We start from the raw sequence: 15,243 nt of genomic DNA, 5'->3' as shown, positions 1-15,243 counted from the left end.
ATATGTGTTTCCAATAAAGATTATCATTTTGAGGGTTTATTTTGATCAAAACTGACTGGTTTGAAATATTTTTGAAAGAATAATAAAGCTCCTTCAAATTACAGCCTCATTAATTTAAAAATCCCACTTTGAAGAGAATTAAAGAACATAAATTTGATTCAAATAATCTCAATGGTACAATATTTATAAAATTTGCATATATGATTTCCTACCCTTTATTTTTAAAAAGCACTTTTAAGACATAAAAATTACAAAAAGACAAGTATTTGAGTCTTTTATCCTATTCAACAAATTATAGATGTTAACTATAGAGTTTCTTTCTAGTTTTAGTAGCCAAGATAGAAAATACAGAGATCCAACTACTTGCTCATAGTGTATATCTTCTTAAAGATAAATTCATTTCAAAGTCTTTATCCAAGATCTTGGAAATGTTCTCAATACTACCATAGACTTATATATAAGAGAAGGAAAAAAAGCAAAACAATGTCTTAAAAAGCAGGTGATAACCTGAAAATATTTAATATATGTAATCTCTTAACATACAAAATTATTAAATGTGTTACATAAAGTCATTTCTTCAATCTCTTTCAGGTTGCTATATAAAGCTTTTGATTTTGAGGTAGATATTGTCAATGATACTGTTTTCTCAAGTTTGACACAGAAAACTTTAGTCAAATTTTTTTATTTTCTAGCACAAGTTACATTTTCTAGGTACGTTTATTAGGATGCCAACTCAGGTACAGCTCTATCAAGTACTGAATCATATTCTTCCTGGAACTGAAAACCAAATATAGGTAGGCTTTCACAAATAATGCACATTTCCTTGTCATTTAAATTATTACTTTAAACTTTATCTCGGAGTATTTTAGAACTTTTCCATGTATACTAACAAAAACTTAAAAATGATAACCTAACAAAACAACAATAAAACGAATCCATACCTTAAAGAATTGCTTATTCACATGGAAGGAGGAATATGAGTTCATAGCTCCTACACTTCCAATCATTAAGGAACTTCAATTACCATCAAGTCATTTTACAAATGGGTCTAAGAGCAAGAAAACGGCTCAGAACATGGTTTGTCCTGCTCGCCAGGCTACCTGCCTCCTTGCTGGACGTACTTACAGGTATAAGTGTCATCAGATGCTCAGAACATCAAAAAACACATGGCCAATGTTGCTCAGATATACACAATGCATCTATGGCTCAAATGCATCATGAAAGATGTTTGCTCACCGATAGAAAAAAAAATCCCTAGGCTCTTCATTAAAACCACTCAAGTCAAATAGGTAATACAGTAATAGTTATATTTTAGGTTTCATTTCTCATATCCTTCTTCTGGGTTAATGTTTTGAGCATTTAGTTCAGCCTCTGGGAAAGAATATGCACTGCTAGAAGGGAGTGGTCTACCTGCAAAACAATAGGAAAATGCGAATACCACATATGTGGAATACCATCAGGTTGTCAATTTATGTCATGTGTAAGTTAAATAAAGTAATTTCAAAGGAGGTTAGTGCTTTCAGTGTCTGGAGACAAGGCCAGTTTAAACTATTTTATCTGCATTTGCTTTGGGATATTAGGCAGCAAATGAAACATTAGGGCAACCCAATGTATCATTTGGCTGAGAAAGAAATATAAATTTGAAGATGCTATCCTTTCCAAATGCTGTTTTGGAAGTATTTTAATTATAGCAAAATCTATCATCTGTGATTTAAGAGGGCAACCAAGTGCATTTATTTTGCTCTTCATTAATGTCATATACTTGAACTACAAAATAAAGACCAATGTCTATGTTTAGATATTGTAAACATCAGTTAATATATTTTTAAAAAAAGTTACCCGTTCTCCCAAATTGAAATTTGCAAGGGACTATTTTATAATTACACTAATTGAGACTCCTATCAAATTTGTTTTAAAAGACTATCCTATCAACATCTCCAAAGAAAACAAAGTAATAAATAAAGTGCACAAAACTAGGTTCTTCTTTAGTAATTATTGGCAACATAAACAATTCAGCCACTGAGCTGACATATAATTTTTGGTACAAAATATTAATTTGAAAATTACTCTGTGGTCCTTTCCCTTGATATCAAAATGTACTGCTGTGAAGTAATAAATAGTATTGTATTAGGTTGGTGCAAAAGTAATTGCAGTTTAAAAGGTTAAAAATAGCTGCAAAACCCGCAATTACTTTTGCACCAACCTAATACAACTGCCGAAGGGTTACATCTATGTAAGGCAAGGTGCCAGTTCAGATTTTGAGGACTCTCTTTTAGTGAGCGCCAGGAGCCATGTTCCTTAATCTTTGGTTGGCACAATTTACCTTTTCTACATTTATGATGAGTGGAAGAAACAAATGCCAGGCAAGCATCCAGGGCCAAAACACTGGGAGTTTTTTTATCTAAGGAACAGGAATTGTCATTTCCAGTGACTACCACAATAACCTCCTATTGCTGTAATGTCACATAACTTGAAACTGATTCTGTTAAAATCACATAAAAATAGCAAATTTCATGATGAATTGGAGGGATAAAATGTTTATTTTTAAAAAGAATTTAATCTGCTGACAAAAATTAGTGAAATTACCTATAGAAATTACAAACAGAAATAATTAAAAGAAAAGGAATTCTGACAATGGGAAGATTTCTACTGAAAGAAATATTTATGACGGTGATAATAATAAACATGTCCAGATTTCTAAGCTAAATTCTAGGCAATATAAGCTATATGAATTTAATCCCTTTTTAAAAGCATGTTTTAGAGGTGAAATACATTTTGATGATGCCTAAAACCTGCTAAAAAATCTTTAATAATTTTACAAGTTCCAAGGCCATAACTCATTTTGAAATTAAGATAAGTTTAGGGATTGTCCCGGGGCACATTTCTGTGTAAGCTAAGGAATGTACAACATTCAGTTAGTTCCAGGAAGTACTGAATTCAAAGAGAACATTCAGGTCAGAAAGAAGGAGGCAGTTACAAGTCTCTAGTGAAGGAAAAGGTGAAGACTGACATTTTGTAAAGGCTTGCTAAAATTAATCCTCTAGCTATTATCTACAGAGACACTGCTCATTGTACATAGAGATAAAGGTGCTTTAGTCTCCTATTCATCATTGTGGCAACCCTAATTTAACCACATATGTGAAAACAAATGACAGGTGCCCAGACCATAAATATTCCTTTAAGTCATGCCTGTCACTTAAACAAACAAACAAACACTCTCCTCATTTCCTGCATTTGAATTTCTAAGTAATACACAACTTGTTTGTAAAATAAAAGGGGGGTCATCTTTTAGCATATTAGAGCTTTTCTGGTTTTGTTCTTATTTCTTAGTACCATTTAGAATTGTCTTTTGTTTGATTTTATTTATCCAGCAACCCATAGCCAAGCAGGTAAATAAATAAAGTATTTGTAATTCAAGAAATGATTCAAATGAAGACAGAATCATCTTGGAGTATTCACTCTACACTTGAATTCTCAAATGCTTATAATCTCTTCAAACATTACTGTGGTTAAAATATATTTCAGATTTATGATTCCAACGGGTTCAGTTATCTAATGAAAACAGGAGCATATTAAATCTTTGCATAATATTGTTGAAGTGGCTTGCCTATTAGACACTAAGCAGTTATTAAATTTTGCTTTTAACCTACCAGTTTTCTAAATCTTCCCTCCACAGCTTGATCCCCGTAGAGAAAAAGTAACTCAAATAAAAATTTTTCTGTTAACTGCAATAGCTATTTACTTATCTGTGAACAAGGCTGAAAAATTACAGAATGAGGATTCATGTATTTGCCCATAGGGTATCGTGTGTAGACACTGATTTGAATTTTCATCTGTATGTTCAATTCATAAAAGTATTATATATTTTGACCCATTTATAAATTGAATGATAGTAGAAAATAGAGCACTATTTTCCCACTTGCTATTTAACACGTCACTTTAAGGTCTCCAAACTTCATTTAGCTCATTTGTAAATGGGGATAAAAATACTGCCTGGTAGAACAAATGACATAATGTTAATGAAAGTGCTTTGACACTTTAAAATATTATGTAACTATAAAATATTATATATTATGCTGTTTTCATAAGAATGAAATTAGTTGCTTATTTCCCCACCACGTCTTTTGTAAAAAGAGGAAAGGACAGAAAGAGTGTTTTGGAGTAATCTGAGAGTTTATGAGAGGTTTCAAATTTAACAAAAATTTCCCTAACAACTTAAATATTACAGGTTAGAATTAAAATTTAGGAGCCACTTAATCTAGCCACTTTAGTTTTACATGTAAGGAAAGAAAGATCCATGAAGGCTAAATACTAAATTATGTAAACAAAAGTCACAAATGGTGAAAAGGGAAGAATTAAAGACAAACTTATGCTTTCCAATTTGTTCTCAGGTCATTCTCGACTAGAGAAACCTAGGGGTTGGATTCAAGTTAGGAGTAGGGGCTGGTTCAGAGTTTGGGTTAAGTTCTGGCTGGATTATAGCATCTTAATGAGTCACTTTTTTCTCTTAGCCAATCATAAATAAAAATGATAATCATAATACCTAAAATGATTATTACGCATTAAGCACTCTAAGATAGATATATAGATATATAAATATCTACAGATTATATATATATATATATATATATATATATATAATGTGTATTTATATACAATCACAGTACATTAGTCCTTACAATAACCTTATTACTCTTACTTTACAGGTGAGGGAGCTAACGCATGGAAGGGAGCCAAGATCACGTAACTTAGAAGTGGCTACACCAAGCTTTTGGCCAAGCCTGCCAGGCCCTTGGGCCTTTGTTGTGTGTGTGTGTGTGTGTATGTGTGTGTGTGTGTGTGTGTGTGTGTGTGTGGTTTGTTTTTGTTTTTTTTAACTAAGAGCTATACTGAAATTCAGTTTACAACATAAAATTTATCCATCTTAATGTACAATTCGAAGAGTTTTGACAAATTTACAGAGGTGTACAACCAGTACCACAATCCAGTTGAGAACACTGCCATCATTCTAAAAAGATCCCTCATGGTTGTATATATAGTCAATCCCCACCTAAACTCCCAACTCCAGGAAACCCCAAATCTGCTGTTTAGATATCTTTTCTGAGCATGTCACAGAAACAGAATCATATAACATACAGTCTTTTGCATTGGACTTGCTTAATTAGCATAAAGTTTTTGAGATTCATCTATACTGCAGCATATATTGGTTCACTGTCTTTATTACTCAATAGTATCTATTTTATGAATATACTACATTATTTTTCCATTCATTAATTAATAGACATTTGGGTTGTTTCCACTTTTTGGCTATTATAAATAATGCTGCTATGAACATCTGCAAACAGTTTTTGTGTGGGGATAGACGCTCAATTCTCTTGGGTGATGACCTAGAATCAGAAATCTTAGTTTATATGGAAAATTTATGTAACTTTTTGAGAAATGAGAAACTTTTCCAAAGTGACTGTATCATTTTATGTCCCATCAGCAACGTATGAGGGTTCTGTTTTTTCCACGCCCTCACGAACACTTACTAAGATCTCCATCACCACCCCCTACAGCCTTTCATTGACCATGGACATATGTCACTTCAGGTTGAAATGGGAGGGAGGGAGGGAGGAGCTAAGAGAATGGAGAAGTCACGGAGACAGATCCTTAGACTTTTTCAAAAGCAACCAAGTCTATTTTATCTCTCTCTCTCTCGCCCTCTCACTCTCTCTCTCCTTTTTTAATTTAAAGATTCTTTGAGAGCAGTATTTGGTTCACAGACAAAATGAGAAGGTACAGAGGTTTCCCATGTAATCCACATGCATGCCCCCTGACCCTCAACATACACAGTCTCCCACATTCTCAGGACTCACCACTGAAATGATACATTTGTTATAACTGAGGAACCTACATGGAGGCATCACCACCACCCAAAGTTCACAGTTTACATTGGGATTCACTCATGGTGCTGTACATTCTATAGGTTTGGATAAATGTAAAATGACATTTATCTACTGTTATATCATACATGGTAGTTTCACTATCCTAAAGACCCTATGCTCTGCCTATTCATCCCTCCCTGCTCCCTCATTCCTGGCAACCACTGAACTTTTAACTATCTCTGTGGTTCCCCCTTTTCCAGAATGCCATATAATTGGACACATACACTATGCTTGTAGTCTTTTCAGATCACCTTCTTTTACTTAGTAATATGCATTTAAGTTTCCTCTATGACTTTTTATGGCTGTTGCTTTTTGCACTGAATAATATCCCATTGTTTGGATGTACCATCGATTGTTTATCCACTCACCTAGTACAAGATATCTTGGTTGTTTCCAAGGTTTATGAATTATGAATGAAGCTGCTATAAATATCTACGTGCAGGTTTTTGTGTGGACATGAGTTTTCAACTCCCTTGGGTAAATACTAAAGATGTGATTAATGGATTGTACATTAGTGTATCTTTAGTAAGAGTATGATTAGTTTTGTAAGAAACTGCCAAATTTTCTTCTATGAAAAAGGCAGTTTTATTTCTTCCTTTCCAGTCAATATACCTTTGGTTTCCTTTTCTTGTTTCCTGCATTAGCTAGGACTTCCAGTATAATATGGAAACAGAACAGTGAGAGTGGCATCTTTGCCTTGTTCCTGATCTTAGTGGGAAAGCATCAAGTTTCCTACCATTAAGTATGATGTTAGCTGTAGCGATATATATATATATATATATATATATATATATATATATATATATATATATATAATGCCTTTTTATTGCTGAGTAGAATTACATCATATAAATATATACATCACGTGTGTGTGTGTGTGTGTGTGTGTGTGTGTGTGTATTTAATCAAGTTGAGGAAGTTTCCCCCTATAGCTAGTTTATTGATGTTTTTAATCATAAATGGGTGTTGTGTTTTGTCAAATGCTTTTTCTGCCATCAATTAATATGACCAGGTGATCATTCTTTTTTAGCCTGTTGATGTAATGGATTACACTAACAGATTTTAAAATTTGGACAAGACTTGTGTACTTGAGATAAACCCATATGCTTTTCAGCTTTTTATCCTGTAGTGGAAATATTTTTTACCAGGGACTTTATGCTTTTTTGCTGATTTATCTTTACATATTCTGATGTGTTCATTGATAAGAAAGGAAAAAGTGCACAGAGAGGAAGAGTGCATAAGAGAGGAAAAAGTTTTCTCTCTATATTGAGAGAAAAAAAGTAGTGAGTCGGAAGAGTTTGCTACCAAAGCTTAACTTGAAAATGTCACAAAATTACGAGTCCATTATTTTTGAACTTGCTATTTTGGTCCAATTTTCATATTTGAATGTGAGCTATAACTGGTTTAGTACTAGAGATTTCAAAGCTATGTCCTAAACATGTACATTCCATATGATCTATTCATGCTACTCCTAGGCATTTTTCCTAGAGAAATGAGAGCACGTGCCCATACACAGACTTGTACATGGATGTTCACATCAGCTTCATTGTAGTAGCTCCAAATCCCAAAGTCCACCAACAGCTGAACGGATAAACTGTGGTATGTTCACGTAATGTAATTCTACTCAGCAATAAAAAGGTATGAATTATTGATACATATTACAAGATGATGAAACATCAAACAAAATAAAAAGGGTACAGGCTGTTTGACTCCATTTATATAAAATTCTGAGAAATACTAATATATAGTTTGAGAAAGCAGATGAGTGATTGACTGGGCAGGCGGTAGAGAACAGCAGGAGGAAGGGACTAAATAGAAGCACGAGAAAAATTTGAGGTTAAAAGTGTGTTCATTACACTGATTGTGGTGATGGTTTCACAGGTGTATACATATGTCAATACAATAAAGTGTACCTATGTGAAGTACACATCATAAATCTATTTTCAGAAAAAGAATGATAAATTATTGTTATTAAAAATTAGGTATTTGATAGATGTTTTCTCAAAAATGAGAATGAAGTAAGCCTGACACTTTAAGGAAAAAAGGTGACAGTTTTTGTTGCCAGTGATAAAATTCAAATATTCAAATTAAAATTAAAATTTTAGAAAACACATATGTGTAAACAAAGTAAACACATATTTGCCACCATGAACCAGATAGCTTTACTTTTCCAATGAGACTAGTAGTGTTATTAATGCACGTGATCTTTTGATATTTTATAATGAATTATGTCACTATTTGGAATATCTGCATAACCTGATCATTTGATATTTTCCAAATGACAAAGTAGGATGCTACAAAATTATGCATGGAAAAAAGATGCATTCAAATTGCAAGATCAACCAATGGAGACAGCATAACAGAGAATGAAAACTTCATCAATGTGGTTTCAGATTCCATATTGCAACTAACAGTCAAGAAAATTTAGCAAAATCCACTGTGGTAGGCAGAATTTGAAGATAGTCTCCAAAAGATGTCCAACCCTACTCCCTGGAATATGTCAACATGATTGGGTCTCACTCCTGTAATTATATTCTGTCCTATGGCACAGTTGCCCTAAAGACAGGGAGATGCCCTAAATCCAGTTGAGCCTGATCTAATCACAGGAGACCTTCCCAAAAAAGCGGTGTTCTGAAGCTGCTAACAGAAGAGGAAGTTACAGAAATTCAAAACCCTTGAAAGATATGACATGCTGGGTCTGAAAAATGACCTTGGAAAAAGGAATACAGAAGCTGGGGGATGCCCCCACTGACAGCAAGCAAAGGAGAACCTTAGACCATTTCTCAGCTGCAAGGAACGGGATTCTGCCACCAACCTGAAGGAGCTTGGTTGTGAATTCTTGCCCCAGTGCCTCCACATCAGAGCTTAGCTTGACATCTGATTTTTGGCTTTCTGGGACCCTGAGCAGAAAACCCAGTCAGGCCTGCCTGGATTTCTAACCTATACAACTGTGTGGTAATAGATGGATGTTGTTTAAAGCTGCTAGGTTGTCGTTATTTGTTATGCCACAATAGAAAGCTAATTTGTTTACCATAAATCAAAATGCATGTAAACTCAGATCTAACAAGCCCACTGCTGAAAATTTAGCCAATATCAAAATGATTTTTATAAGTCCAAAGATATTCACTGAGCATTGTCTGTAAAACAACAAGAAACAAATAATAAAAATCAAAACAACCAAAGTATCCATAAATACACGTAGAGGATTGGTTAAATTATATAGATCCATAAAATGGAATACTTTGCAGCCATTACAAAGAAAAGGTAGAACTACATGGAAGAATACAAAGCAATGAAACCATAAGTTATATTAATAAAAGAAACAAGATCTGAAAGTTATGATTTTTTAATAAAGGGATTTGCATAAAATCAAGTTATCTGCATTAAACATTTTCTTGGATAAGAAACCAAAAAAACTAAACAACGAGCTTTAAATAGTTGAGTGGGAGGTTTCCGTTTTTAATTTATACCTTCCATTACATTTTGAATTTTCGAATGAAATTTATTCTTATTCATTTAAAAAATTATCAATAGAAGTTACTAGTCACTGCCCAGATAAACACATCCCTGGCTCTCCTGCAAAGCTATCTTCTGTTTTATTCAACTTGGTTCTGCCATCAAGATATTGTCATTCATGGTGCTTTAATCATACATGGTAAAACCAAAGATCACTTTTCATCATTAATCTGCCCCTACTCACAAATCTAAGTTCCTTGGTGACGTCTCTTATTAACTGAGGCTTCATCTGCACAGATGTGAATGTTTTTATACTATTTATATATCCTATTTTAATTAAAATTACAGGCTAGTCAATTGTTTTTAAAATTTTAGACTGTACTCATCATTTTTTCATAATTCTATTGAAAGGCACTATAAGAAATAAATAACAGTGTAAACCATGCAAATATACACTCTAATACCCTAACACAGACAATGCCATCTTGGGAAGGATGAAGATGATGATGATGATCTAGAACTACTGCAGTTATATGATAACACCAAGAAATATTCCAATAGCAAGCAAAACAGTGTGATAAAATGAGACTCACTATCCACAAATAATGGAAGAAGTATGTAAACAGTATTTAATGGACAATCTAAAATATCAAGTTTATTTAATATATGTTAAGTTAGAAATATTTTTCATATTTCTAACTTTAAACTTCTTTTTAAAATGAGTAAAAAGTCATTAAAGATAAGAGCAAATTCTTTCCGGTTATTAAATACTGTATTTATAAATCTTACAAAGATCAAATTTTACCTCTGATTATATTTTCTACAATATGAAATGAAAACAACTTAAAAACGTACTGTATCAATACAATTTTAGCCTTGTTTGTTGGCGAAAGTTGTTCACCAACAAACCTGGAGGTGTTGAAAGTCACAAGAAATACAAGGACAAAAGCCAAGACAGATGACTTTTTTCTTTGTCCACATGTGAAATGAGTTCATAGTTCCTAAGTGACCCAAAGCACTATGTGATTATTATATACAACCAAAGATGAGGATGTGTGGTAACTTATTTAGAAAATGATATACAATGAACTATAAAACACAGCAATTACTTTTGCACCAACCTAAGACATATAAGACAGTACTGTATCATTCTTCTAAACTTTTAAGTAGACTATTTTTTTAAACAGCCTTTTCCACATAAACATTATATATAACTAAATTCCTTGTGTAACGGTACTGTAATAATTTTATTTCTCTTTTAAAAAAAGCTTGGCTGACATTATCTAGAAACTAGCAAAGTATTATAGATGATAGAAATATCAAGTATGTGTACAAGTTCTTTGTCATCAGGAAAACGTTAAACCTTGGAAACTTTACAAGGAGAAATCAGAGACTGAACAAATAAAAGTAATAAAACATGGTATTAAAACGTTATCAAGGAAATCTCTAAACTAATTATTACCTGGAATCAATTCCATAATGATGTAGATAGGCTGTCTTTGTGTGCAAACTCCTATAAGCTTGACAATATTGGGATGATCATATTGCTTGAGAATTCTGCATGAGAGAAAATTGTAAGAATAGTTATTTAAATAATATAGCATTAATTTATAATCATAAATAGTGTGTACAAGTAGAACATACTTTAATCAGCATAATTCAATTTTTATAACGTCAGTAAGCATCAAAATTATGATAAATGGGATGTTTACAAGTTTTGATAAATATTGGCAAAATATAGGTCCGAGTCAATTCAATAAAATATTCTCTTAAATATCCACTCTGAAAGACTAACATCTATGCTAAATAGGAATAATTTAGTTAATCTAAAAATGTGAACTCCCTTCAAAGTCTCTGGATTTAGCCACCCCCACAAGAGCGTAGTTGACAAGTATTAGTCAATCTAAAACTGTAAAATGCTAGGATGCGATCTTTTTGTTTGTTTTATGTACACACTTGATTTGACATAAAAATAAGTATCCAATTCATATTGGTACATACTATAGGGTAATCATTCCATTAGACTTAGTCATCAATGCTTTTTGATGATGATAATTAATTTCAACATAGTAAAATCTCAAAAGCTGTGAAAAAACTGGCAAAGGTTCAATAACTGCATAACAGAGTTTCAATATAAACTTAAGCTGAAGCAGAGAAGATTTAGTTTGGATGAGTCAAAATTTCAGAGTGCTATAAAAGTTGCGCAGTCGCATCCATAGGACTCTAAGCATGAGTGAAAATTAGATTAGATTCCTTCAGAGGCCTCTACCCTGATGATTTCTATTACCAAATTTTATTCCATATTATCCTATTGACATCAATTCACTTAAATTTGAAAGATGCAGTTTTCTTACCTAAGAGAATTAAAAAAACAACTTAATTTGAAGAAAGATAAAACAATTTATGTTTTGTATATATATTAGGTTGGTGCAAAAGTAATTGTGGTTTAAAAGGTTAAAAATAATTGCAAAAACTGCAATTACTTTTGCACCAACCTAATACAATTAAAACAGAGATGGCACTAAGAAAAATGTTTTAGGTTGAAAATATATGATTTATAAATGAAAGATAAGCTGGGAAAAATTCTAGATATAAGGGAAATATTCTGACAATAACATTGTGCTTACCACTTTTACAAGGAATGAAAAAGGAAACTTTAGAATGTTTGATTTTAATCTAAAATATCATTTCAGAGGCTGGAAATTGCTTAGTAAAGAAATTCCACAAAACAGCCAGCCTGAACTCAAATAATATTAAATATCTAAATATATAGTTCTATCATCTAGTAAAGAATACCTAAGAGTCTATATGGACAAAATTTTAATTAAGATAAAATTTCATAATCTCACTTTAGAAAAGGAAATTAATCTATTGTGCAATAAAACATTTCACAAATAGGAAAGGAAATGTTTTTGAAAATGTTAGATATAACTTGTGACATAAGGATATCTATGAATAACTGTAAAACAATGAACCTCTGGATTTCAATTGTGATAGCATGACTTTAAATTTATCAGAGTATTTTTTTTCAAATTGTCAGTATACATAAAAAATGTTTCAACTTTATTCTGTAGATAATATTTACTAAATGCGCAAAGCGAGTTTAATCCATTGTGATCAATATTCATTTTTAGATAAATGAAGAAATGTACTTCAAAATGTTCCATGCCAGTGGACTTAGCTCTCTCATTGTGATGTCCTCTTTTCTCCCATGGCACTTTACAGAAACTTCAATTTTACACACTATGCCACGTTGGAGGACACCACCCCCCACCACATACACCTCTTTCCTTCCCTCCATCTACCCCAACAATGTATGGATCCACGTGTCCTCCTCCTCCCCCATTCATCCCATTCATCCATCCATCACCCAACCATATGTCCATCCTCACTCTGTCCAAAGGACCTTTCCATTTGTTTTGTGTTTTCTTATATAAACTACATTTTTACCACGAACAGAATAGTTTTAACTACTTGCAATACAGGGGTAGCAACCTGGAACACTAAATTTTAGCTGATAAAAGAAAAAGAGACGACCATCATCCTAGAAGATCAATTGGAAAATAAACAAAATGCAAATTTTGGAACAAATGCCAGACTGAGTTAAAGAAGACATTCGAGGTTCTCAGAAAAGAAAACAACAGATGGGGAGAACCACGCAGTAATGTCTAAGTAGGGTAGGAGAGATATAATTATATATCTAAATATATATGTAAATTATATATTTATATATAGAATACAGTAACATTTTTATTATAAGGACAATCACAACATTGCATATTACATATATATGTATATGCACGTATGATAAAAGCAAAAAAAAATATTTCAATATTTTTAAGGACTTGAACAATCCTCACTTATTGCTTTTTAGCATCTGGTTCTTTTGACTGTAATTGCCAAACTGACCTACAGTCTAACTTAAACATTGAAACTTTCTGTTTACACATTTGTGTATGTGCTTACTTATAAGGGCTTATTTGCAAGTGTTTATTTATACTTCAGTAAATCATAAATTAAAATATCTACAAGCTTATATTTTAATGGCTCACTTATGTTACAAATACATATTTTAAATCACTGTAGAGAACTCACTTGGCTTCTTGTAAAAATTTTATTTTCAGTTCCTGAGGAAGATCTTCTTTGCATGTTTTAACAGCAACAGCAGTTTTATCCTTTAATATGCCCTTATATACTTCACCAAAATTTCCCTGAAAATACAAACATATTCATTGTTTGGGGTGTAAGACATACACATAAATCATTGTAAAATACAAGGAAAGCATGTAATGACATGTTTTGAGTTAATCAAAGTGCTCTGTTAGCATTATTCAGAGTTTTAATTGGCAATAAAGACTGGGAATGTTCTTACCAATCCTCCAAATTTAAATAAACTACCCAACACAGCCGCATTTGGGGAATTGAGGCTTGAAGACAGTTGAAAATGAAAATTGTGGGGGGAAATTGAAAAAAAAAAAAAAAGGATAAAAGGAGAATCTGAGAATGATACTGTTAGAGGTACATACGTTTCACTCCACCTAGTTGGCTTCATCCCCTAAACGCTAAATTTTATTAAATTTAAAAAATTATTAATTTTTAAAGATAAAGCAGATTCTGTGAGGTGACTGTTGGTATTGAGCCACACAGCCATGTCAGTGAGAGAAGAGTAAGAGAGGAAGAGAATAGGGGAGAGGCAATAAAACCTAGGCAGAGGGACTGTCAACTGCCACTATTATAGACTGTCAATCACTGGAAGGTACCAAGGAAGAGGGGGTGCTCACACAACTGCCCGTGTTACCATGAACTAACTCATTTCTATCAAATATATGAACTTCTAACCTTATTCTAGGCTAAAACGTAATTTGACTTAAATTGCTTTATTTTCCATTTGAAGTCATTTTTCTTTTATTATAAACACAAAACCAAAATATTACAGAGAAGGTATATAAGGCTAACACAACAGCTATTTTTTTAAATGTTACTAAAAAATAATTTAAAATTATTAAAATACAAAATATTTTAAGCATTACTTAATACTTTACTTAATTTTTAATTAAAATTTTTATTTTACTTAATATTTTAAATATACTGAAAAATTTAAGGAATAGTATTCATTATTATTAAATCTAATAATCAACTTTTAAATATTTATTAGAAAACAATGATTGATCATCCTTTCATGAAAAGTAAACATACCATGAATTCAATATAATACACATTCACCATAAGTTAGACATGGAAAATCTGAGCTATATACCCTTCCCTATTTATTATTCTCAAGTTCCTTCCCCCCAAAACCAATTATCAGATCATTTATTACATCAGCAATAGAGCTGAGAGAAGATATTAATATACATGATTATTGCTGCTGGGCTTCTATTTATCTGAATGACTCAAAGCACTTAAAATTCAACTCATCTAAAACTTATTTTACTCATTAGAAGACTTTTCCTTGCTAAATTACCTTTTCAATTTACTAGGACCATCGTTCTCTCTGCAAGCATGCAGATTTGACCTCTACAATACTTTTGTCTTCCTCCTTGCATCTTACAAAGTCTACCCTGACTCAAGATCTCAATTTTCTCACCTAAAGTGATCTCATCATCACTTTCTCACCCCTCCACTGCAGCACTGCCAGATTAATCTTTCCACGAGACAACTTTAATTATACCACTGTCTTACTCAATATCCATTCTTCGATTTCCATCACCTTCTCTGCCTCTGTCTAGCTCTCCACAATATAGCCTCCAACTGTTACATCTGTCCTAAACTTAAATACTTAGTGATCCCAGAATACAGAGGGTGCCAAAACAATGTATACACATTTTAAGAGAGGAATAAACTGTATTAAAATTGTAAT

The 15,243-nt window shown here is 32.4% G+C and overlaps 1 protein-coding gene across 5 annotated transcripts in view; it reads right to left on the bottom strand.

Annotated features, from left to right (window-relative positions):
- FER (FER tyrosine kinase) overlaps positions 1–15,243 on the bottom strand; it is a 374,252-nt gene that overhangs the window by 110,196 nt on the left and 248,813 nt on the right. For all 5 annotated transcript variants that reach the window (XM_019727984.3, XM_019727983.3, XM_019727985.3 and 2 more), the window contains 2 exons: positions 13,479–13,594; positions 10,846–10,940 (listed from right to left, as the gene is read on the bottom strand). In XM_019727984.3, coding sequence (XP_019583543.2) covers positions 10,846–10,940; positions 13,479–13,594 — 211 coding nt within the window. The remainder of the gene's footprint in view (positions 1–10,845; positions 10,941–13,478; positions 13,595–15,243) is intronic.

The sequence above is a fragment of the Rhinolophus sinicus genome, chromosome 3 (assembly GCF_057876585.1).
Source record: "Rhinolophus sinicus isolate RSI-liver-muscle chromosome 3, RSI-T2T, whole genome shotgun sequence".
In the NCBI taxonomy this organism is placed as follows: Eukaryota; Metazoa; Chordata; class Mammalia; order Chiroptera; family Rhinolophidae; genus Rhinolophus; species Rhinolophus sinicus.
This window is presented reverse-complemented; position numbering and strand designations above follow the sequence as displayed.